Source organism: Archocentrus centrarchus, chromosome 22, assembly GCF_007364275.1.
Source record: "Archocentrus centrarchus isolate MPI-CPG fArcCen1 chromosome 22, fArcCen1, whole genome shotgun sequence".
Classification (NCBI taxonomy): Eukaryota; Metazoa; Chordata; class Actinopteri; order Cichliformes; family Cichlidae; genus Archocentrus; species Archocentrus centrarchus.
Genome location: NC_044367.1, coordinates 27,823,534 through 27,847,788, shown reverse-complemented (window position 1 = coordinate 27,847,788; position 24,255 = coordinate 27,823,534). Strand labels below are relative to the sequence as shown.

Sequence of the window (24,255 nt, the reverse complement as noted above, 5' to 3'; positions counted from 1 at the left end):
TTCACCAGAAGTGACCAGGATGGAGAAGATTAGAAATGAGTACATCAGAGGGACAGCTCAGGTTGATCAGATTGAAGACAATGTTAGAGAGGTGAGGCTGAGATGGTTTGGACATGTGAAGAGGAGGGATAGTGGATATACCAGTCAAAAGATGTCAAAGATGGAGCTGCCAGGCAGGAGGAAAAGAGGAAGACCACAGAGAAGATTCATGGATGTATTGAAGGGAGACATGCAGAGGGTTGGTATGACAGAAGAGGATGAAGGGATAGGGTGAGATGGAGGCAGATTATCTGCTGTGGTGACCCCTAATGGGAGCAGCCAGAAAGTTGTGTATTTCCTACAAAGAGTGGTATTTGCCTTAGTTCCAGTACTATTTTAGTTATTTTACTGTGTGAACATATACACAAATTCCTTCTCTAACCTCTAAGACTAAAAGGGAAGGTATTTTGTATATTCTTTAATATGTTGAGTTAGTATTTCAAGAGCATATTATTTTATCTTGCTTTTGTTAGTTTGGGTTTGCTTTTCAACCAAATTATAGTTTTTAAATGTGGTTTTGTTCACCTCTGATTACCTGTGTTGGACAAAACAAGCACTCACTGCTTTATCTTTAATTTCCATTAAAGAAATTCTGTTTCGCAAGTCGATTTCTCTTGTTTTCCATGTACATAGATGTCAGTGAATAATATCAAAAACAATTCCCAACTCCTCTGCTGCACTGTTTTACTTCAGACACCAGAGGGCGCTTGGGAGCTTATCAGCCTCCTTTTATCAAAGCGGTGCGCAGCGTGATGGTCCCACTTTTAAACCTGAGCTTGACACCAGTACTCAAAGTTTTTGACAGAACAGTGCACTCAAGCTAATTATTCTCCGTTTCTGAACTTAAATGAGACAAATTCGTCTGTGGATATTGCAAAAGCGAGTTCTTAACCCAGAAAATAGAAATAAAGAACCTTATTTCGAGCAGGGATGAGAAGAACACAGAAGGTGCAAGGTGTAAACGATATAAACAAGGAGGCGTATTCATTTGATATGACCACGCCTCTGTCAGGCTGCGCTTCCGTGTTTACACACCCACAAAAACAGGACACAGCAGCGGCCGTCGTGCGGCTGTTTACCGAGCACAGAGTGGCGGAGAGGAAAGTGACAGCCACACGGGAGGCTCGGTGTATGGTGCAGCACAGGTGATTTCAGCGTCCACGGTCGCATTTTAAAGCGTAATGTTCACTCGAAGGGGGCATGGAGACGTCAAGAAATCTACACAGAAAGTTCTGGACCCAAAGAAGGATGTTTTTACCCGGTTCAAACACCTCCGGACTCTGTTAGGTGAGTGAAATATCACCGGGGAGCTGGATGCTGCATCGTCGAGGCTTAGCTAGTGGAGCTAGCTAGCTGGCAGCAGCCGTCGGCTAACGTCAAACAAGCCGTCGGCTCAGCTGGCTGCGGCGGCTGATGCGGGCCAGCTGACCTGGAACATGCGTTTGCATTATATAAGGACCCTTTGTTGTTTAAAGTGTTTGCCACTCAGCGCTGTGTTCATTTAAAATATGAAACAAGCCACACTGTGATGAGGCATGGATGCTAGCTAATGGAAGCTAGCTCCCCCGCGGCTACCTACCTAGCCAGCCAATCATGCTAACTGATGCTGCTGTGTCAGGGCATCTTTGAGAAACAGATGCCCGTCACAGGCTTTGCTGACCTTCAGTCCTATGCCTCGTTATTGTCTTAAAAGCGTAATTGCAGCTCCTTCATTCAGCACCGGGTCGCACAAGCTGAAGTCTCAGTTTGTGCTCTGCAGGCTGGACTGAGGACACGGCTTTCTTCCTGCAGGTTGTCTGGCTCTTTTGCAATCAACTTGCTCTCACCTTTGAGAAATTTGATTTGCAAAAAGGTGCAAACGTGCTACACAGGAGGAGTTCTTTATTTTAACCCACTGGACAAGGAAGTGCAGCGTTTATAACGGTCATAAAACTGCTGTCTTCCTGCCCTGCATTAATAAAAAGAAGCATGGCTTTGTGCTGTAGTCGTCTTGACTTGTGCTGCTCATAAGAGTCTTTAAACGGTGTCGTTTTGCAAGTTTTGTTCAGTGATAAACTCTAATAGTGGTTACTGAGTGTCAGGGTTAATGCGAAATCTGCATGTATTTAAACAGAACAGATGACATGCAACTTGCACAGATTATGTGACAGGAAAATATTGGGTGATGTATCACTGAGAAGGTATATATTATTGGACTCTGCTGTTTGGGACTTTGTAGCAAAACTGCTGTATTTGAGGTAAGGAGGTAAAATGTGTCAGTTGCATCCCAGCAGACCTATTCTGTAAGTCATCATAAATGTTGTAATACTGGGAACTGTATAGAGTACTTCTGTTATTCTCAGTGCTTTGCCAGTAAATCGAGGTCAGTGTGGAGAGGAACAAAGAGATCTGGAGGAAAACTGCAATGTATTCACTCTGACTGCAGTAAGTCTTTCACAAATATCAGTCAAATTAGGTCATGCATGTGTATTTACTACCATGGACCACATGATCTTTAGGCAATGAATTTTCTGTTTTATTTGATGAATGGCTGTAACCCTGACAATCTGGTAAACAGATGTAGTAAACACTACTTTTTTTTTTTTCTCATGTTTTCATTTTGATATTAAAAAAAAAAAATCTGAAATCTTTGACATCTGTTGGAAACTCTGGCATTATAAATGAAATATTTAACTCTGATGTTTAAATATGAAGAAAATGCACCCAGTAACTCATTTTGCTAAATTTTAGTTACAGTAAACACTAACTACTTCTAATGAGTGTGCTTTTAGGTAAAGCTTCGGCATGTCTGTGTTTGCAGTCAGAGGAAAGCCAGGGTCGCTCCAGGAACCTCTGCCATGATTAGAGTTGAAACCATTTGTTGATTGACACGTGTCTGCTTTGTAACCTTTTCACAGTGGCTTGTTCTCCATTTTATTGATTCCCTGTACTGCAGCGGGGTTGTGACGGCAGTGTCAGCTTAACAGTTGTGGCTTGAGCAAAGCTGTGGGAAGTCATAGCAAACTTTCAATGTCAAGACTAGTACAGCCAAGGTGGAGGTCAGCGCGGTGCTCTGGCTGTCATCTGTGTTTTTCTTTCCTTCGTGTGCAGCTAAAGATAAGACTGGTCTGTTTGTCCAGCAGCTGATAGTTGGGCCAACATGGTAACGTTCCCCAGATTCCCAGATTTCACCAAGCTTGCACTGAAGGAAGGATTTCCTCCTGGTTCTGCTGGTTCATGTGTAGGCAGGAAGCTTGATGAGAGATGGGGTGAGGTGGAGGACAGTGATCATGCTGGGGGTTTTTTTGTTTTGTTTTTTACAGTTTTAAAATATTTAATTTATACTTTTCATAATACTAGCAAGAGAAGAAATGATCAGTGATGACCGGCTGAACTGCCTTTTCTCCTCATATGATGCTTGTAGAATGTCAATGGTCCCATTGTATTTCAGTAATATTTACATGACTCTAACAGCCTCTGGCGAGAGGAAATTTTAATACGTAGCTTGCTGTTAGTTTATGTTTAAACACAAGCATCCACAGCCGGGGTTTACAACATTCATTTATCTCAATGAGTGAATACCATTAAGGAACAGTTTATGTTAAGACATCGAGGTGCTACAGATTTTTATTAATCCTTTAATTTCTGCACAGACGTTTTTAACCCTCCTGTCTTTTCCAAGGTCATGAAGTGATTTAACATTTGATTGTCTCATTTTCTCCGTGGCATTGTAACACCAGAACCAGGGATTTGTTAGGCAGGCTTGTTGAATCCAGCGGTACTATCGGCGGTATTGTACTTGAAAGGACGATCTGTGGTCTGGGCTATTTTCAGAGCGGCCCTCTATTGGTTTTCTGCTCACTGAGCCGATCTGTGGGATAGAGTGTGAAAGCTGCTGCATGTTAATTTGCTGGTCATGCCTGGCTGCATTTGGCTGAGGTTGTTAATTACAGGAACCCAGCAAACCACCTGATCACTCACTGCCTCGCACACTTGTGGCACCAACCACCATTCCTTTGATTTCTTCCTGCACGAAGTCATTCTCATCCTTGGATTTACCGTTCTCGCTGTGCATCCCAGTGCATCCCAGTGCATCCCAGTGCACCCCAGTGCCCTGAGTCCTGCGTAATGACCTGTAATACGATGATGAAAGTGCTGGTGAGAATGTGGGAAACGCTTCATTGAGCTGAATGCAAACAGGAGTGTTTGTCTGGAGGAATACCCATCCTATCCCCAGGGCAGTTTTTCTTTCTTTAGTGCAAAGTCAGCTGTAAAGCAGCCATACTGTAGCCTTTGAAGCTTGTCAAAGCTTTTCTGTAATGAGCAGTTGACACTGGGTGCGTTGGATGAAGGAGTAAATTAGCTATTGTTTCTTTACCTTTCAGCTGGTGTTAGCAGGCTCAACTGGAACATGCTTGTGAACCTATGCTGGAACAAGTGTTACCAGTGATAACAGTCAGGTGTGTTTGTTTGTGGTCGCAGGTGTTTTTGAGTTCGCAGCCAAAGGTAACACTTAAAAAAAACTCATCTTTCACAAAAAATGAAAATAGTGTCATTACACACTCTCCCTTTCTTCATGTGCTGTTTGTGTGGGTCAGGGTCAACTGAAAGTGCTGCTGGTAGAAGGGGAAATCACAAGATGAAGCACCAGGGGGAACAATGAGCAACAACACTGGAAGTGCTCTCAAGAAGGTCCTCTGTGTGGCTGAAGTAAAGGCTGAGATCACTTGACTTCTGATTCTGCCCCATTTGTGCAATGCTCAGGTTAGACTTGTGAACAAGTTCAGCCTCTTATCGTCTTTTATCCCACACTACGTAGGCAGGATAGCAACACTTTAAAAAGTGTAGTGTAGTTCAATGTAAGCGTCATATTAAACTGTCTGTCTGGGATTTTATTAACCTTTCATAGTCATGAGGACTTTTATGCTACTTATTTTCATGCCATCACCCACCAAATTTAAATGTAAATCATCACGGATGATTAAAACTGACACTAATTAGCATAAATGGTTACAAGTAAAATAAATCTTGTAACTATGATAATTAGATTAAATCTGTCCACTTTTAAACTGAAACATGGAACAGCTCCTGGTTGCCAGACAAATGTAACATATGAAGAAAAACATTTAGTTCACACTAGGGCTGCTTGAGTATGGGGGGGGAAAAAAATCATAATCACGATTATTTTGATCAATATTGAAATCATTATTTAACATGATTTCTCGCTGACTTTGTAAACACTGCATTTGTTGCACTTTAAAAAAAAAACAGTGAATACTTTGAAATCTTGTGAATTTCTACAATCTCTTGGAAATTATACAAAATTAAAAATAAAATGCAGTTTTAGTTATTTATGCAGTTTCTAAAGTTAGACAAAATAAACCTGCTCACATTTTAGTGCCACAACATCCTGACATCCTGCACATGCATTCAAAGGCTTGGTATTAACATTGGTAGGGACGTAAGTCCAATCAGTTTCCGGGGGGCGGGGCAATCAGGGTCCGGTGCTAATTGCGCCCATCCATCCATTCCCTTCCGCTTATCCTAAGGGGGGGGGGGGCTAGCTCAGCTGTCATAGGGCGACATCTCCCTTCCGTCCCTTGCTAATCATGCCCCGTGATTGGTAGGGGCATAACTGTTTGTTATGTGATATTTCTCGGGAGCTGCAGGTCAGGTTATGGCGTCGATTTCCTGCTCGATAATTAACGGTAATTAACACACAATGCACCTGCAGAAGCGTAAGTGCCGGCAATGTTGCTGACCGCTTACGTACGTTACATTTTAGGGTAGAATAAATCAGGGCGTAATGTGACAAAATAACTTTAACAATAATCGTTTTTTGTTGATTTACACTTTTTTGTGATCGTTTGGAGTCCAAACTGAAATCAGATTTCGATTAATTGCACAGCCCTAGTTAAGAGTATTGGGTGCTTGGATTAGATGGCAGTCTTTAACAGCTCTTTGGTGTTGCCTATTACAGCAGCACCTTCTGTCATAATGGTCTAGGGATTTAGCATCTTAGCACATGCTAAATGCCTGGTGCTAAATACCTTATTATGAGAAACACAGAGATGCTTTAGAAAGAAATTTGAAAGAAACGAGGAATATGTAACATAATCCGCTGCTTAATCATGAATATTGTAAAGCTGAGAGGACTCTTTCCCACAGCAAACCAGATCTTAGACATGTATGTTATCAAATAATTTTTATGTATAACTGTTACTTATTTTTCCACTACACTGGTTTTAAGGGCCCATGGAGTCAGTTATAAAACACAGATATGTGTATATGTATATGTACAGCTGATCCTAATAAAAGTGTCAGCTTCAGCCTCTCGGGGCTGTTTAACAGAAACCCCTCTGGAGACGAGACAATTTAGAAATGGATCCTTTAAAGAACAGACTGGATTATAATTGTCGTGACCTCGAGAATCTAAGAGCAAGAAAACTGGTCTGTTTATATCCAAATCTGCAAAAATGCTCATGGGAGGCCTTTGCAGTGTGAAAAATGGCTCATGCCTAGGATATGTTGTTAAATCTAATAATAAAAAAACTGTGCACATTAACTTAAAACTTCATCCACACATTTCTTCTTAAAAAATGAATGGAAGAGCCTTTTGAGAGCAGTTACAGATGTGCTGATGCTCATGGGAGGTGAGCCTCCATCATTAATAAAAAAGACTGAGCTATCTTCCCACACATGTCAAAAAGCAGGTCCATGGTGAAACTCAGGAAAACAGAATCTGTATTTTAGTTACACTGGAATATGACGGATATTAATAACTGTGTAGGAAACGAGCTGCAGGTTTCAAGAACAGGATGAAAAATTAGCTGTAATATGAAGAACAGTTTGTTTCCATCCTTATGTCTGCTGTTAATGCTGGTGGCTTCTAAACTAGTGGCAATGTCAAGATAAGCATTTGGCAATACAAAGAAGTCCTGTCCTGCAGTCCCTGGATCATTAGAATTGCAAATCATGCCATGATAAAACAGAGAAGCTATTGCGCATTAAAAATGGTGCTGGGTCGCCACACCTCAGCGTGAGTGGAGGGCTCTTATTGGTGTTAATTTGATGTTGAAGTGCGTTCTTACCACAGTAATGACAGTCTGTCAAATCAATAATACATCTGTAAATTTTGCAGGGGTGTCATTGTGCGATACTTTGGTACATTTATGGTATATACCCATCAGAGTAGGCTCTGCAAGTCTTTCATTGCTCTGTGGCCATTTCAAAGATAAATAAATCACATGTTTTTGAATGCATTCCTTTCCTCTCCTTACAGGCCTGCTGAAGAAACCGAGAGTAAAGCACCACAGCCCTGTGCTGTGCTGTGGGTGATGTCTGTGTTTTACCCAGTGAAAAACCAGTTTGTCAAGTTACACTGTTGACCTTTCCTGTTTTTTATAATAGCCAAACTCAAGCCTAGACGCTGTGGTTTACTGTGGCAGCACCTGCTATGGAGATCTGATCTCAGAGTGGATTTACATTTCATGTTGCCTTTCTGAATGCCTAAGCTCCCGCTAATCTTCAGCAGATTTAAAGCCAAGTAAAAACACTTAGGTTTGGCTTACAGTCGTTCAGATTAGTAACATTAATTAAGTGTGTTTTAAGATGGTATTTGTACCAAAATAGTGGGTGACAAATTGATATTCAATGAGAATATCACTTCTGTGACCTTCCTAATGAAAACACGCTATTTAAAAGATATAAGAAATACATTGAAGGCAGTTCCTTGACATTACACACCTGCAGGTGGCCATGTGACCTTGCCCTGTGGTGAATTGTATTTTTTTGATTCAGCCTTTAATTTGTGGGGTTTCTTTTTTGCCCTCCATTGGAGCAAATGGAAGTTGCCCCGATGTTAATAAAAGTTGAAGTGTTACGTGAAGAGGAGCAGTGAACGGTGAGCAGCTCAGTTCGGTGTTCAGCTCAGTTCGGTGTTCAGCTGCTGTGATAAGCTGCTCTCTAATGTGTGGGCTCAGACTGGGATAAGGTCAGGCTTTGCCAGTTCTAGCATGACTGCTTCACACTGTGCTCTCTGTAGACTCATAGGCCCCAATCTGTTACACAGCTAGACACTGACTGCAATTCAAGAGGCATTCATGCAGCGTTTGGCATGATGGGACCATAATGAAATTACATGGACCAAAAGTGATGTGATTGTAGGAATGGCCTTTTTTTTAATAGCCTTTTCATTTTTGTTTGTTTTAATGATGCTCTAGTTTACACTGAACCCTGAACAATAAATAATGTGGCCAGCTGACTCTGTAGCTTTTATTCATGTTACATGTTTAAGGGTATTACAGGCCTGATGGCATGTAGTTTATGGTCTTGTATGAATATAGCTCATGCTTTGAGAGAGCAGCAGGCTGTGCTCTGTTGCTTTAGCCTAGCAGTATGTTAATTAGTTAATCAGCAGAGCAGTGGCTAATATAAAAATCAACAAGGTGTGAGCACCTGTGGCCTAGTGGCAAATATTCTGATGTCAGTGTCTGTTGGGTCCCATTAGTTTTGTGGACCTTGTCTCTAATATCCAGTTTCATAAATTAGCGCGATTACGTTTGTGTTCTTTATTGATTGTAGAGCTGAACAACTTTAAAAGAATTTTTTACTCATCATAAAGTTTTTATTTTTTGTTTTTCTTACACAAAGCTCACAATCAACCAGCCACCTGCACATTTGCTGAGTGCTGCAAAATAAAAGCTTTAACAGCTGAAGCAATCCATAGAAGATGAGTCTTTTCAGTGCTAAGTCAAATGGCTCTAATAGACCCCCTGATAAGGAAAATCATTCTGTCCCAGTGAGTGCACAATTATGATTGACATCTGTAGATTGGGAAAGCCTGGAGCACATGTAGCAGTACAAATGTTCACTGCGTGCTATCAAGGCCTCAAATGTGCTGCTTATTGCATCATGTGACAGAGTTGTCCTTCTCAGCTGGTTGCAACAGATTTATGATTAACCTTGTTTCAGTTTGGTCAAATATCAACCTTCTGTGGCTCGATCTGTTTTTCTTCACATCATTCTTCATTTAGATTCAAAAATGCGGAATTTTAGGGCTGAAAACTGTTTCCTGTTTGTTGTGGCCCAGATATGAATACTGTAGATTTATTTAACATTTCTAGAGTAAAATTAATTTAGTGTGTGTGTGTGTGTGTGTGTGTGTGTGTGTATTTTTTTTTTTTTAGCTTAGGCAGCAAAACACTGAGTAACCTGACGTACCTTTGGGCTAATTAATAGTTAATGAGCTACTTCAGAAAAGGTTAAAATCCATTTTCTTCCACTTATCTGGTGGGGGGAGGGGGGCTAAGCAGAGAAGCCCAGACCTCCCTCTGTCCAGCCACCTCCACCAGTTTATCTGGGGGAACATAGGTGTTCTCAGGCCAGGGACGTGCCTGGTACACCTCACCCAGGAGGCCCCCAGGAACCACCTCAGCTGGTTCCTTTTGACGTGGAGGAGTAGTGGCTCTACTCTGAGCCACTCTCAAATAACTCCAGTCTTCACCCTATCTCTAAGGGAGAAGCCAGTCACCCTTTAGAGAGCTATTTCCACTGCTTGTATCCACAGTCTCGTTCTTTTGGTCACTACCAGAGATGAGGGTAGGGATATATGTCTTCTCACCACAGTGGACTGGTACAGCGTCCACATCACTGTAGCTGCAATCTGTCAGTCTCCTGTTCTCCCCTCACTCGTGAACAAGACCCCGAGATACTTGAATTCCTCCAGTTGGGGCAGCAACTCATCCCTGGCCTGGAGTGGGCACTCCTCCCTTTTTCCAGAAGAGAACCATGGCCTCAGACTTAGAGGGGCTAATACTCATACCCACCGCTTCACACTCTGCTACGAACTGCTCCAGGGCAAGCTGGAGGCCACCACCTGATGAAGCCAACAGGACCACATCATCTGCAAAAAGCAGGAGGAAGCCTTCCCCCACTTGGCTGTGCCTAGAGATTCTGTCCATTAAAAATTATGAACAGAATCAGTGACAAATTCCAACACTCAGAGGAAACAAGTCTGACTTATTGGCAACAATACGGACCGAGCTCTGGCTGCAGTTGTACAGGGACTGAATTGCCTGTAGCAATGGGCCAAACACCCCATACTCCCACAGCACCTCCCACAGGATTCCACACTTTGGATCTCCTGCCTGACATGTAATTACTGTAAGTAATTACTGTAACCAGTGGTAGCAGCCATGTTAACTGTTTGTGACAGACTGTCACCACTTCCAGTGGAGTTTGTGCCCTCCCCGTCACCAACTGATCAATCAGAGCTTGGTTGACTCAGACTGATCAAATAACATTTGGGTGTCTGATAGAGCGCAGCTCTGTGACTCATGCTGTCTGTTAGTGGAGGATCATAGCCTTGTCCTCATGTAAACAGTGACACATAACAGGACACAATGCAGAGATTGGCCAGTCAAAACCAGAATCTGCATCATATTCCTCATTAACAAAATTGCTATTATCAGAAGGGTAACAATGTTCTTAAAGATGTTTTTTTTTTTTTTTTTTTTTTTGTAGTTAAGGTACTGACTTGAGTACAGTAACTGTAAATAATGGTATTGGTACTGTTGTTTGCCATTATTATTTATAAATTAAATAAATTAAAAATGAAATGTGTGAACTGGGTAAAGAACTGCACACTCTTTAACTATTGGGATCTCCAGTATGCGTATCCAAAGATAACTACAAGAAATCCTCGAGGAAAAGGCTTATCTTTATTACGATCAGTCTCCTGCAGTCTCAGTAAATTTGGGAAGGGAAGTGCCGTCCATAGTGCATTTATCGGCTTCCACTTTAGCTGCCATGCCATATCTGTCCTCCTACGTGTTGGCACCCTTTGGGCATCTCTGTGCCAGGGCTCTTAAAGAGTCCTCTGTGTCTAATGTGAGCATTCAGCCAAAGGCACATATCAGTCTTTGCTCTCTCTCATCTCCTTTCTGGCAAGTATATAGTGCACCTGCAGTGCTAGCTAGCCCAGGACTAATGCAAATTAGAGTATGTCTGATCAAAGGCTTGATTAGACTGCTTTTTGTGTATGGTGTAGCATATTAATGATTCAGCTTTAATTGCAATAAACAGCATACATTGGAAAGTACCCAGACACAGCCTGTGAGATTGGATGGGAGTTCTTATTGGATGGGCTGTCTGCTGATTAAGTTTGAACAAGGGGAGTAGGCAGAGGAGTCCACTGGCTTCATCGGACTAGATGACCTCCACCTGTTTGCTCAGTGTGCTCACTCTTAGTGCTTGCAGGACAATCTAGCTTAATTAGTCTAGCAAGCAACAGCCATGCATTAGAACAGCAAGGAGCAAAAACAAAAAAACGCACCAATAATAGAGCTACAGTTAAGTGTGTTGCTTTACCCACTGGGTTGCTGCTATCCATTTTTCACCTGATTTAAAAAGTTTATGCCTTAAAGGCCCTATCATATTTTATTATATGGTTTTGGGCAGTCCCAACCAATCACTGTTTGTCCCAGTGAGGTGCAAGGAAACCTCAGTGATGTCATAATGATGATATGAGTTATCAGATAACAGTGTTTATGCAGCCAAACATTGGAAAGTAAAGGCATAATCTTTCATTTTCCCGAAGGTTTTTCTAGACATGGTGGTGAGCTGATAATATTGGCCTTAATAGAACATTTTGAGAAGATGCTGTATTCAGCAGCTGTACAATAAGATATGCAAGATTATGGCTCTTAGTTGTGGCTGCATATTATTGTTTTCCAGCTGGTCCTTTGACATGAGGGTGGATCATCTGCCCTCTGCTGATAGTTAACCGGAAACATCACAATGGAGAACAGTGTCCTCCATCCCAAACCTGCCATGGCTGGTGTGTTTGGCATGTATTTATTAATTCTACTGTAGAAGATTGCAGGTCTCTGAATCATTAAGTTATCACTGTCAGCAGCATTTAGACGATTGTTCATACAGTGGTTTTTTGAACAATAGGGCTGAATTAGTGATCCTCAGAAAATTCAGTTTTTGCTGCCTTGTATGCAGCCAGAGGGCTTCATCTGAGTCTTTATCAGAAAAGAAACACATACTGGATGAAACAAAATCTAATCTGTGGCGTGAACTCCACAAGAACCAGACATTTGACATTTGAAGGAAGTTTAGCTCTCTGGATTTATGCAGTTGACACTAAATTGTGTGCCTCAGCAGAAACTGAGGTTTATCACACAAGCCACAATTTCCACTCTTCAGCTGTGTAGTCTTGATAAGTGTGTGCCTTAGATTTCTGCCCTTTGCCTGCAGATACTGAGCCAGATGTGATCTTCTTGTTTCTTAACAGTCTGTGTCGAGGTTTGATGGGTTGTGCATTTTTTTAGAGTTCATGAACTTCAGCTCAAACCAGTTTGGCCATATCCCATTTTTTTTTTTTTTAATTAAGCCCTAGAGGTCTGTGTGTGTGTGTGTGTGTGTGTGTGTGTGTGTGTGTGTGTGTGTGTGTGTGTGTGTGTGTGTGTGTGTGTGTGTGTGTGTGTGTGTGTGTGTGAGACAATAATAATGTCACAGCCAAAATCAAAGGTATCACATTTTTAGCTGATTCTTAATTCCTGTATTGAATCTGCTTTCATGCATTGCCTTGCTGCCTCATTATGTGGCTGTTTGGTTACACGCATGAATATGCAGGTGTACACATGTCCCAACTTAAAACTTTGAGTGTGTGGTTTTTTTTTTTTTTGGTTTTTTTTGTGTGTGTGTGTCAGGGAGAAGGAAGCATGAGGAGCTGGAACCAGCTCTATCTCTCTATTACATAAGGTCAGTCACTGAATGCTGACATCAAGTTTGCTTCGTCTGAAAGAATGATTAAATCATTCGATTGCAGTCACCAGTGTTGAGACACACGATTTCCTTCCACCATCATAAGCCTCTGTGATCAGTTTTCCTGTTTTTGACACAAGCCTTGCAGATGGAGGTGTGTCATTTGAAGGACGGGGTTATTTTGTTATACAGTGTGATCTCCGGCCTTCCCGGGGCCTGGAGAGCAGGTTCTGTCGCTTTCTGTCCGCATGCTGTTACCTGAGATATTAGTGAAGACTACTGAGTCAAAGTTCTTGCAGGATATGGGCTCCCATTGCTGGCACTATTGTACAATTTCATCCTTTCAGCCAACATGTTTCTTTCTGATGTAGCGAGCATAAGAAATAAAGTTCATCCTGTAAATCATTAATGGCATTGCAGACCATTAGTAGTTGGCAATGTGATCAGATATTGGAGCATTCTCGTTATTGAATTTCAATGCATTAGCTCTCTGTATGTAGCCTCGACAGTAGGTCTGTTACGAGTAGGGACTGTATCACAACTAGACTCTTTATCTGAACTTCAGTGCTGGAAGGCTGCCAGTTTTTTCCAACATTGTTAGCATCCAGTTGAGGTACTTTCCTGCTGTCAGAAATCCTGTGATCTCATCTCCTTAAGGCCTCTTCTTCTATTGGACATGCGTCTGTGGCTACTTAGTGGTGTGATAAACCCCATACACTTCAATAATGTTCAAATTAGAGTCAGTTAACGAGGATTTTTATTTAGAATTCCTTTCTTTGCTTTCTTTCCTAATCTAATCTAAACTCTCTTTTATCCACAGAGCTCCTAATGATTGCATGCAGTTTTATCTCAGGGCTCTTTACACAGTAAGGTCAAGCTCTTACTGTTTATAATACACAGGACATTTTAAGTCCAGTGTGCTCAGGCTAAGCTGTAGATGGTGCAAATGCACTTCTTCCGTGTTTCAAAGGTTCTGGGAAAATTGAATGATCTTTTTGCTTTTTCTCGTGCTCGGGGGTGTTTTTTGCATTAGCGCTGAATGGCGATGGAGGAGTTGTCATCATTAGGGATGTTGAGTGGGCACTTACCATCCTCAGCATTTCACTGATTTAGCCCACACCACCTTCAGTACGTTCAGCAGTGAGTCGTCCCAGAACCAACCCCTCAGTGACTGCAATGCTCTGCTGCCTCTGATGCATTTTTTATTTTTTTTATTTGTTTGTGGTTTGTCGCAGTCTTTCAGTAGTCTAAAGTGTAAGTGTTGCAACAAACCCTCTGCATGCGATCTCTGCTGGGCAGATTTTCACCATCCACCCTCTCTGCCTTGCTTCCACTGCCAGTTCATTATGCCATAGTTTTTTCTGCTCAGAGGCATCTTCCCTGGGCACTGTGAGCTAGCATAGCTGTTTCTTCTTCTTCTTCTTCTTCTTCTTCTTAAACCACAATAAATTGTCCGGTCATAGCTTTGTTGCTGCTTTATGGGGATACTTTCCCCTTCTTTGATAAATGACATTGGCTGATGTGATATACTTTCTGACTGGCATTGCATTGATGGCAGACTTGTGAGTTTCCATTGTAGCTGCCAGGCACCTGAGAGCCTCATTATGCCTTCAGGTGTATCAAACTTGTGCAAGGCTCACCTTACATCCAGTGAGAATATATCTGAGAGCACAAAGAGCAAAATGGATCCTCACTCTTCCATTGGAAAGGATTTGTGGGTGTAGAGAGGATTTTGTATGGTGATAAAGTGAATCCTGCTAGCTTCCATCTCCCGTAACGCTTTCCAGGTTTTTTTCCACACCTTTCCATTTCATCTACTTGTTACTGTGAATGCTGCAAAGCATTCATTACTGTGAATGCTGCAAAGCATTCACAGTATTGTTCTTGTACTCCAAAAACCTTCGGTCGCTAAAAACTCAAGCAGCGTTTGGGCTACAGACACCGTTCTGGTATCAAAACGTTCTGCCTGTTCTGGAGATTTATGCTATTACTTTTCTTTTTTGTAACCTTTATACTTTTTAAGATATTGAACTTTTTATAATCTTCATTTTTGCCATTCAAAATGAATGGGGTAGTTTCAAATCCTTTTCAAATCCTTTCAGGCTTTAAAAGCTAATAACTTCAGCATACTTTCAGCTAGAAAAACCATTTAAGCTTTAAAGTGAAGCCAAGCCTTTCAGCTATTCAGCTATTACTTGGTGTTTCAAAATCTTTTACGGTTTAAACACAGTGAGCGTTTAAGTTTAAGGTGTTTTTTCAGCCGTTTCAGAGTTTATAATGGTTGTGTATTGCGTTTGCTAGAGAGGGAGCCTGATTAGTAGAGTGGGAGACTTCAAAACTTTCAGGTGGAAAATTTATTTTTAAACTGCTGCTGTGTCCACACTCTTTGCGCTACAGCCATCATTTTATGCTCAAAATGTAGAGCTGCTTCTCTACTTTCAAACAATGTGTCTCTAAACCCTGTCAAATGTACACTTTTTAAACTGTAAGCATTCAAACAGAGGGAGTACCTTCCAACTCCTTCATTAACCTCCATAGTAATTTCAGAGAGGTGATTTTCTCCAAAGCAGAAATGAGCACCTTTTTTAAACTGCTCCCACGGCCACACTTTTGAGCCCAGGAAAATAAAAATTACACCACTGTTTAGAGCAGGTCCTTGTGACGCTCACAGTTCAAAAATGATTTTGATAGGCGCTACGGTTTTTGACTTAGAAGCAGTTATTTGACAGGCGCATTTACAAGCATTCAATATGTATGCTTGCAAACCTCAGTCCTCCTGTGACTGTCCTGTTGGCTCAGTGGTAGAAAAGGGGACCATCAATGCACAAGAAGCAGACAGAACAGGTTCAAGTCCCACTTTACTCTAAACTTTAAAAATTTTCCATTTGAGCATTCATTCACCAGCTTAAACTCTTTCAGCCAGATTTAAGCTCTTTGGAGCATTTCCTGGCATTTCAGCTAGAGACACCATTTAGGCTTTAAAATAAAGCCAAGCTGTCCAGCTGTTCAGCAGTTCAGCTATTCAGCTATGCTTTGAAATAGAATAACTTCAGCATACATTCAGCCAGAGACACCATTTAAGCTTTAAAATAAAGCCAAGCCTTTCAGCTATTCAGCAGTTCAGCTGTTCAGCTGTTGAAGCTCATTCAGCAAATAAAGTTTCAGCTCTTCGAAGCATTTCTTAGCATTTCAGCTGCAATCTTTCAGCTGTCCAGCATTCACAGTGCATTTTCTTCAGGAAATGCTTTTTCTAGTTTCAGTTGCGATACAGCCTGACATTTTCTCCTGCCAGCGGATTTCAGCCGCAAGTGATTTTTCTCAGTTCTGAAGCCAATGCTTTCCCAAATTGTGGTTGCATGCAGCTAAAGCCTAGGCCTCCTCTTCCCAGTGGTATCTGCTAGCAATGTTGCTATGCAGAAGAGCATAGATTTGAGTCATACCATCTACCACGATTTTTAACTCTGATACTCTGGGAGTATTTTCTAGGGCTGTTTAGAGTCATTCATCTATCAGCTTTCCCTAGACTGTGGAGATGCTCCTTGACTTGAGTGGCTTGATTAATCTGTTGGGCATGGGGAATTAAAATGTTAAATGTTTGAGAAAATGGTGCTCTTTCTCACTTTTAAAGTTGTACTAAATTTGGCAGGAAATGCACATTTTTACTTTGATCTTTTAGTTTTAAGTGTATCTAGATATTATGTTCACCCACTTATAGTGTGACAACTACCATCTTGGCCAGGTCGCACTTACCTTAGGTTTAGCTGACTGCTAGGCTTGCAACATATTGGTAAAAACCCTGTATTATATAAACTTAGCTCAAAAAGTAAGGAAATTTGTTTTTGGTCGATTATTTCTTTGTTGTAACAGCGTAATAAATCTTATACCACTGGAAAGCCTCTTTATTTGGTAGCATTTGTTTCCCCTTGTAAAGAAACGGCATCTGTGGGTTGAGCAGCAGAGTTCATTATGTGGGTTACACTCCTGCCAAACAGCTCAGACTGATATTGACTATTGTTTGGTGTTTATTGGATTGGATGAAGTCTGAAGAAACGAGACATGTTGGCAATTTAATGATTTAGTCATTAAGCAGGAGCGTCAGCAGCATGTGGAAGAACCACACACAGCAACAACAGCCTGGAACCTCCTCATCTTGATAGTTCTCTGCATTGAGATTGCCACCAATGATGACAAGCCTGATTGTCAGCACCTGCGGTGCCAGAAGCTCAAAACGAGAGGCTTAACAATGGCAGCAACCAGTCGCAAAACACTCATTTTTCCAGGCGGGCACCAACTGTAGGCCTGTGTGACTGGGGCTTTTTTTTTTTCTTTTTTTTTTAATGAATTTTGTGTGTGTGTGTGTGTGTGTGTGTGTGTGTGTGTGTGTGTGTGTGTGTAAAGTGGTATTTAATGCATTGAAAAACCAATTCACCACAACCCTAAATAAATGTTTTCTAATAAAATGGGCTAACACTTGAAGCTTGAACATGCACATGAGTTAAAAATCTGACAGAAATGGATCTCCATGCAGGGGGATGAGCCGAAGCATCCCAGTCGCCTGTTTTAAAAAGTGTATTTTGCCCAGGAGAAAAGCTTACAATGGCACTTCCCGAGTGCTGACCTAAATCCCAAAGAGCCCTATTGGATGCCGTGGAGAGAAAGTCATCTCGTTTATTCATCCTGTAGTGTGGATGAACTAACAGTATTACTGGCTGAAACACGGAGGACACTTTCACCATAGCTGTTACAGAAACTAGCTCAGTTCTGCAAGCTTGAGTTTGGCTAATAAACCACAAACTGTAATCGTGTTTGCAACTACTTTTTGTCTTCATGTTAAACTGTTTGTAGCTGTTTGTAGTGTATCCCTCACATGGACTTTGCTCTTGCGAGCTACCAAAGTATGTTTTTCAACTTATTTAGTCTTATATTTTTTTATTCTGTCCTGAAGAATAGGTGGTGCCTCATAAGAAGGTTCTGGGTTTGAACCTTTTAATCAACTGGGGTCTTTATGTGTGGAGTACCTGTGGGACCTTTTGAGTACTTTGGTTTCCTCCCAAAGGCTTTTTCGGTTAATTAACCATAAGTGTGTGTATGTGAGTGTATTGTTGTCTGTGTCTCTCAGTCCTCTGGTGGACTGTGCCTTTTGCACCATGACTGCTGGGATAGGCTCCGACCCCCTTGAGGGCCACAAGGTTAAATAAGTGGTTGGATGGAAGGATGAATCTGATGGGTGGGCTCCATTTCACTGTCGTGGACTGCAGCTTGTTTGTCTTCTGTTCAGATCTACAGCAACCAGAACCTGCAGCAGGTGGAGGCTGCAGAGCAGAACAAGGACTGCTGTAATCAGTTGCAGTGCAAGATGGTGGTGTTGGAATCCATCCATTAATTGGAGAGGCAGCTTATTATTTGTTACTTATTGCTTGCTTGCTTATTATTATAATTCATGTAATAATGCACGGATGTGCCTCTGTGGCAGTGTACAGAAGCAAAAATGATGGTAGACTGCATGACAGTAAAAGCTCCCCCCAAAAAACAGTTTCCATTCAACTGGTTACAGGTGAAGGGTGGGTGAAGTTACCCTGCTTAAAGAAGTGAAGCAATTAGTTCTTAAAATGCATGCAGTCTGCTAAATGGGGAACTAATGGAAATCACTGTCACCCCTGAATTGGAGTGACACACAGCCTTGAAGCATTCAGGTATCTAAAAACAGACAATAGGAGAAAAAAAACCTGCGCATTAACAAACCTTGACAGCTGGATTTTCAGTTAAATCATTGTCATTCTAATGTAGTCAGATTCTTTGCACTAAAATAATGTGCTGCGCGTGTTTGGCTGCAGGTGGCAACATAGAAAGTATAAAGGAGTTTCTGGATATTATTTTGGAAGTCAAATAAAATCATTTATTTTTATCCTCCTGCCCGATATAAAGCGGGAGGATATTGTCGTCATACCGTCCGTCAGTCCGGGCGTCTGTCTGTGAGGTTTTATCTTTCCGGTCTTCAGACTCCAAAACCGTGAGAAGCTGAGCCGTGAAATTTGGCATGCATCTTCTTTACTCTTCAAAGATGGGTAAAATAGTTTTGCAGGAGGTAATAAGATGTCTGCTGAAGGGTTTTCTGTTATGAAATGGCCCTCTAATGTTATCCAGACTTCTAAATGTGTTTAATATTTTCATTAATGGCACGAGGATATCCCCATGAGTGATGGGCCTTCATTAAAATGGGTTGGCGTTGTTATGTCTAATGCACTAGTCAAGCTTAAATGTCAGGCATACTGAAGTATTATTTTCATTTATTTGACTGAGTTTTCCTTTTTTCCCCAGATATCATTGACAAGAGTGATTTGAAGACGTTCTTTGAGAGCAACAGTTCTCAGATTTATTTTATCTTCTATGAAAATTTCATTACACTGGAAAGCAACTTAAAACAAAAAGGTGAGTTCAAGCTTATTTTTGGTAAACTGCACACTCACTGGTTAGCTGCCACTGTCAGTGCTGGTTCAATAATTTAACCTCTCCTTGCCCTCTGTGCTACACAAGCAAAGGTTATTTTGCCTTTGTCCCACATTTTCAGAGCAATGGTGCTTAGAGAATCAATCTGATTATGTCCAGTGTAACTGAGTGGATTGAGCTTGCCTTCATTCATTCCCACTGGGAGTGTGATCTCATGGTCATGAAAGTGTTTGTGAAATGGCCAGTATTATTTTTACATTATTAATGGAGCTTTATGCAGTATAGCTTCAGGTAAAATGTTTGAAAACCTTGTACTAAAAGTGTTCTCGTTGTGTTTCAGGGAACAAATCTCAAAGGGAGGAGCTGGACTCTATCCTCTTTATTTTTGAAGTAAGTCCTCTGTGGTTTTTTACGCTGATATCTCTCATATAGCTCTTATTTCCAGGTGAACTCGTGGAGTAGATTCACCCTGCTGTCATGAATTTGATTCTGATCGTCTGTAAATCAATAGCAGCTTGTTCTAAAGCCTCAGTCTTGCACTGCCATTCAGTTTCTTGTTTTTAAAACCCAGGCGCATATGCAAATCAGAGAAGGTATGTTTCATCTCTGCATGCACATGTTGTTGGCTCTGTAGCCCCTCCCTCTGTTTTTATGTTGCACATGCACAGGTTAAAGTCCCCTACCTTGTTTTCCCACCTGACTGCAAAAGCAGCTCGGGTTTCCAATACAAACAGAGCGCGCTCCGGTTACATTTGCTCAGGGCAGGGCTGCTAAGATGGCAGCAGATCAAATTGTGGGGCAGTCTGTCTGTTTTTTGTATAGTATGCCTTGCCCTAGATTTTGTGATCACCTGGGAGCAGTGTCAGGGTGTTCCTTAAATTACTCTAAGTCACAGCTAGGAAAGCACCAGTAAGGCTCCTTAACTGCTGTAGTCTGTCTTTGGTTATGAATTACGGATTTGCTGCTCAGGCATAGCTAATGCAAATTGGACTCAGTGTTCTTGTGTTATCACGTTGCGTTTTTGGACCTGTCTGGGTGATGTCATCATTTAGTAAAGTATGTCAGAGCATGCGTTATGCGCCTGTCTGCTGATCTGTTTTCCTGCTGGTGGTGTTACAGGCTGGCAGTCTTTACTTGTACCTGTGCCCCTCACCTGCTGTTCAGATGAGGAATTATTTTCTGATCAAAATTTTAAAAAATTAATAAAAATTGATGTAACTCATGTGCTTAAAACTAACTTAGTAGATTTCCATTCAGCTCTCTCTGCTCTTTACCTGGAAACCCACAGCGCCCGTCTGCACACATCCAGTCATCTCTGACCTGTAAATAAAGCCTGGATTCATGCCTTCTACATATTTATGGAGTCATCTTTTCAGAAAGAACTAATATTGAAAGCAGCTTAACCCTCATTTGTCCCCTTTTAGCCCCTGCCTGTGACGCTGCGTGCTTTTACCCATGCACTGAGAAGATAAGCTTGCTTTGAGTGGTGTGGACAGGACAGATACAGGGCTGCCTGTACTGTGTGGACACCACATTACATGGAGAATTTGAGCTCTTAGGTTGTCATCAGTGGCTGTACTTAGAAACATGCATACTTGTTACTGCAAATGTGTGATATTATGTAAGAAAACACACGGCTGTGCATTAGAAAAACTAAAACAATGGGGGCATTTTGCACCTTTTTATAAGCCTCTACAACAAGCACAGTAATGCAGTTATAGCTTGTGGCAAATTTATGCCACATGTATCATAAACTTTCTCAGTACATTATGTGGCTATCATTAAAGGAGTAGTAGTAGTAGTAGTAGTAGTAGTAGTAGTAGTAGTAGTAGTAGTAGTAGTAGTAGTAGTAGTAGTAGTAGATAGTGACAGGAATCAACCAAAGCCTGGCAGCTTTTGTCCAGCAAGCATCAGAGCACTTAGTGGTGTGTCCTATGAATGGGACAAAAGCCAGTTTGCAGCACAGTGCTTAGCGACACACTTTAATGCGGTGTGACAGGTTAAGGAGAACAAAACATCTCAGCGTTGGTGCTCGTGTTCTCTGTAAGAATTTCCCTGGAGAAGCTCGTTTACACGCATCTCTTCGGGGAGATGAGGAGTACAGTCCCTCACATCGGCCGTCCCTCCTTGTATTGACATCTGCCTGAGATTACAGTGCATGTCTCCAGTTTGCGTTTCCTTTGAGCTCGCTATGTGGGGATTACATTGCTGTCATGATGAGGTATGCAACCCCTTTTTCACGAGTTGCTGTGGGGGGAGCATGATCTCCCATGCTGGGCCCTTTTGAGTAATGGCTATCTAGAGGGGGTAATCTTTTGTCCCGCTCCCTAAACTGTGCTGTCCACTCCACCCCCATCCCATCAGCAGCCCTTCCAGGATTTCTTTGTTTGCTGCCACAGAGGCATCGTAGCATGGCAGCTGTTGATGCTGCACCGGGACTGGCAAATGAGACCAGTTCTTTATGAGGATGCATCTACATTTCTGAGGATGCAACATGGAAATGGCATCTTTTTATTTTGATATTGATCTACTGTGGGTTAGAGATGTTAACACATTAAAAACTATATAATATTTGTTTTTTTTAGTTGCTAATTATTAAAGAATCTCTTTGCAACTGTTTTCATTTTATTCCTCACTCAGATCTCCTGTTTTAAAATGAGTACACTCAGATTTGAACACTCAGATTTTTTTTTTTTTTTTTTTAAGTACAACCTGCACTTTTTGAATGTGTTCCTGTGATAATTCATGTTGTTTTATAAATAACGGTAATGCACGAGCAGTGCAGTGATGTCAGCATCATGTTGCAAGGATGCTTCCCATCAACAGGCCCTTCGAGGGTCGTGAAGATAAAGGGTCAAATTCTGTAGCTATAATGTGAAAAAGATCTACAGACTGAAATATTTATTTTTCAGGAAAACGGCGACCTTAAATCTAAAAGCTGTGCGCAAAACAAAAATCTGGCAGACTGAGTCAGACCTGACTCCGTTTAAGGATTTCCCTCAGGATTTCATAACTGCTGTTTGCTCCTTGTCTCCCAACAGCTGGACACAGCTAGTTTTGCCAAAATCATCCAGATGTGTAGTGTCTGCTATAGACTGTATGTGTGTGATGGCTGTAGCCGCTTTAGCATCTCCCATCGCTTTTTGGATTCCACATTTTGAAGCCTCAGATTTAGTGTTTTCACTGATGCCACTGGGGTTTTAGAGCCAGAAATGACCATATTTGTGCAAAAGGATGTCGTCATAACTGTTATCTTTCAGTTTAGCGCCACAGACTGGTGAATACTAGCAGACAGTACCTGGCATAGGATCCGTGTTGTTGGCACGCACCTCAGTCAAAGCAGCCACACTCCTAACTTCAGGCTTTAACAGTATCCTGATGAGTTGTAAGAAGAAATTCACACACTGCAGTTATGAAGGGGGAATACTACTGATAGATCCTGTAATGATGCTTTTATAAAAATGGTTTTAGTGCTGTCTGTTTGGGCATTTTAACATGGGAGTCTGTTTTAGAGCCTCAAGTGGCCATTTGAGGAACTGCAGTTTTTGGCACTTTGGTTTATGTAGCGGATAGAGCAGCCCACAGTCTCACTGCTCAGTGACAGTTCAGAGTGTTAAATTCAGTTTCACTGGAGAAAATCACGTCAAGACCAGATGTGTGTATAGTTTATTTAAATTATTTGATTCAATGAATTTGTTTGATTATGGCTTTTTGCATGCAAATTCATTCACATAAAACCCTCAGCTAGTCCATAACACAGTTTATTAGCCCACAGTTTATTAGCCCAACACAGTTGATTAGTCAATCGAAACAATACGTTCTAATTAGAGTTCTGCTGGTAGGATAGTGGCTGCACACAAATATAAGACATTTCTTTGTAGCGCCATCACTGAGCACGATGTGTCGCTCAGAGACGCACATTGTGCTGTAGCCGCATGCCTGAGAGTCCGTATCTCTGCTGTATGTAGATTCAGAGATAAAATGGTTCTTTAAAAAAAATAAGAAATTATTTTGTGGCAAATGATAAACGGGCCTCTTTACACATCGGTAAAAACGTCTGGTCCCTAGTATCTGCGTCTGGTAGCTTCTTGCCTCCTGGCTGCTGTGGATGTGCACCTGTCTGCTCAGGTGACCTATGCATGAGGCACAAACTACTGCTGGCTGGCCGAAGGTTAAGAACCTATGACCTGTATGACAGGTCGTCAGGTTGATCAGGGTTGAAAGAGCTTAAGAGTGTTTATTTAATTCAGTACTTTCAGATTTGGGTGCAGTTTTCAGGGAATCATTTTTAGCAAGCTCATAAACTGTTTGGGTGCACAGACATATCTGCTAATTAGAAAGAGTTTGTAGTTGCTGTTTGAGAAAATGTTCTTTGTGTAATTAATTTCTCTCCTTTTCGGGTGAAGATGTGTTCTTAATCAGCTCTTATTTCCTCTTCTGCTGCTGCACAGCCACACAGAGAGCAAGAAGGAGCTGAAAAGCATTCATTTTGCAGCTAGTGTGAGACCTCTTTCTGTTTTTTGCTGTCACAAGACCAGAACCAGCTTCTCAGGCCTCAGGAGACTAGCTTGTTTATGCGCGTGTATGACTGGAGATGATTTCTCACTGTCTGATGACAGTCTCGTGCTGGTGCCGCTGCGGTTGTGGAACAGGTTAAAGGACAGCTTTGGGACCAGCAGAACTCGGAGGGAAGTCTGTTCATATTCCTTTTCTCTTCAGGATATGACCTCGCCGTGACCTGTCAGCTGCCATCTGGACCTGAGTCAGCAGTCTGATTTCCCCTCGTTATCCTTGTTGTCAGGCTGCCTCATCTTTCCTTTATAAACAATGTAAAACTGTCTTTTACACACTTTCTTTTATTTTTTGGGTAACACAGAAACTTTTGTAGAATTATAGCACCAGCCAAACACACAATGAGTATACCCAACAAGCAGGAAAAGGAGACTTTATGTAGGAAGATCACTTAGGTTGAATTGAGATTTATTCATGTCAGTCTGCAGCAGATCATAGCATCTG

The 24,255-nt window shown here is 41.6% G+C and overlaps 1 protein-coding gene across 4 annotated transcripts in view; it reads left to right on the top strand.

The window, feature by feature from the left end:
* The first annotated feature begins 1,077 nt into the window (after positions 1-1,077).
* The window catches only part of ralgapa2 (Ral GTPase activating protein catalytic subunit alpha 2), a 93,647-nt gene continuing 70,469 nt past the window's right edge, over positions 1,078-24,255 (top strand). For 2 of the 4 annotated variants that reach the window (XM_030718483.1, XM_030718482.1), the window contains exons 1-3: positions 1,078-1,326; positions 19,111-19,221; positions 19,580-19,629. In XM_030718483.1, coding sequence (XP_030574343.1) covers positions 1,221-1,326; positions 19,111-19,221; positions 19,580-19,629 — 267 coding nt within the window. In that variant the 5' untranslated portion in view covers positions 1,078-1,220. The remainder of the gene's footprint in view (positions 1,327-19,110; positions 19,222-19,579; positions 19,630-24,255) is intronic. The other 2 variants (XM_030718479.1, XM_030718481.1) reach the window with 1 other exon arrangement.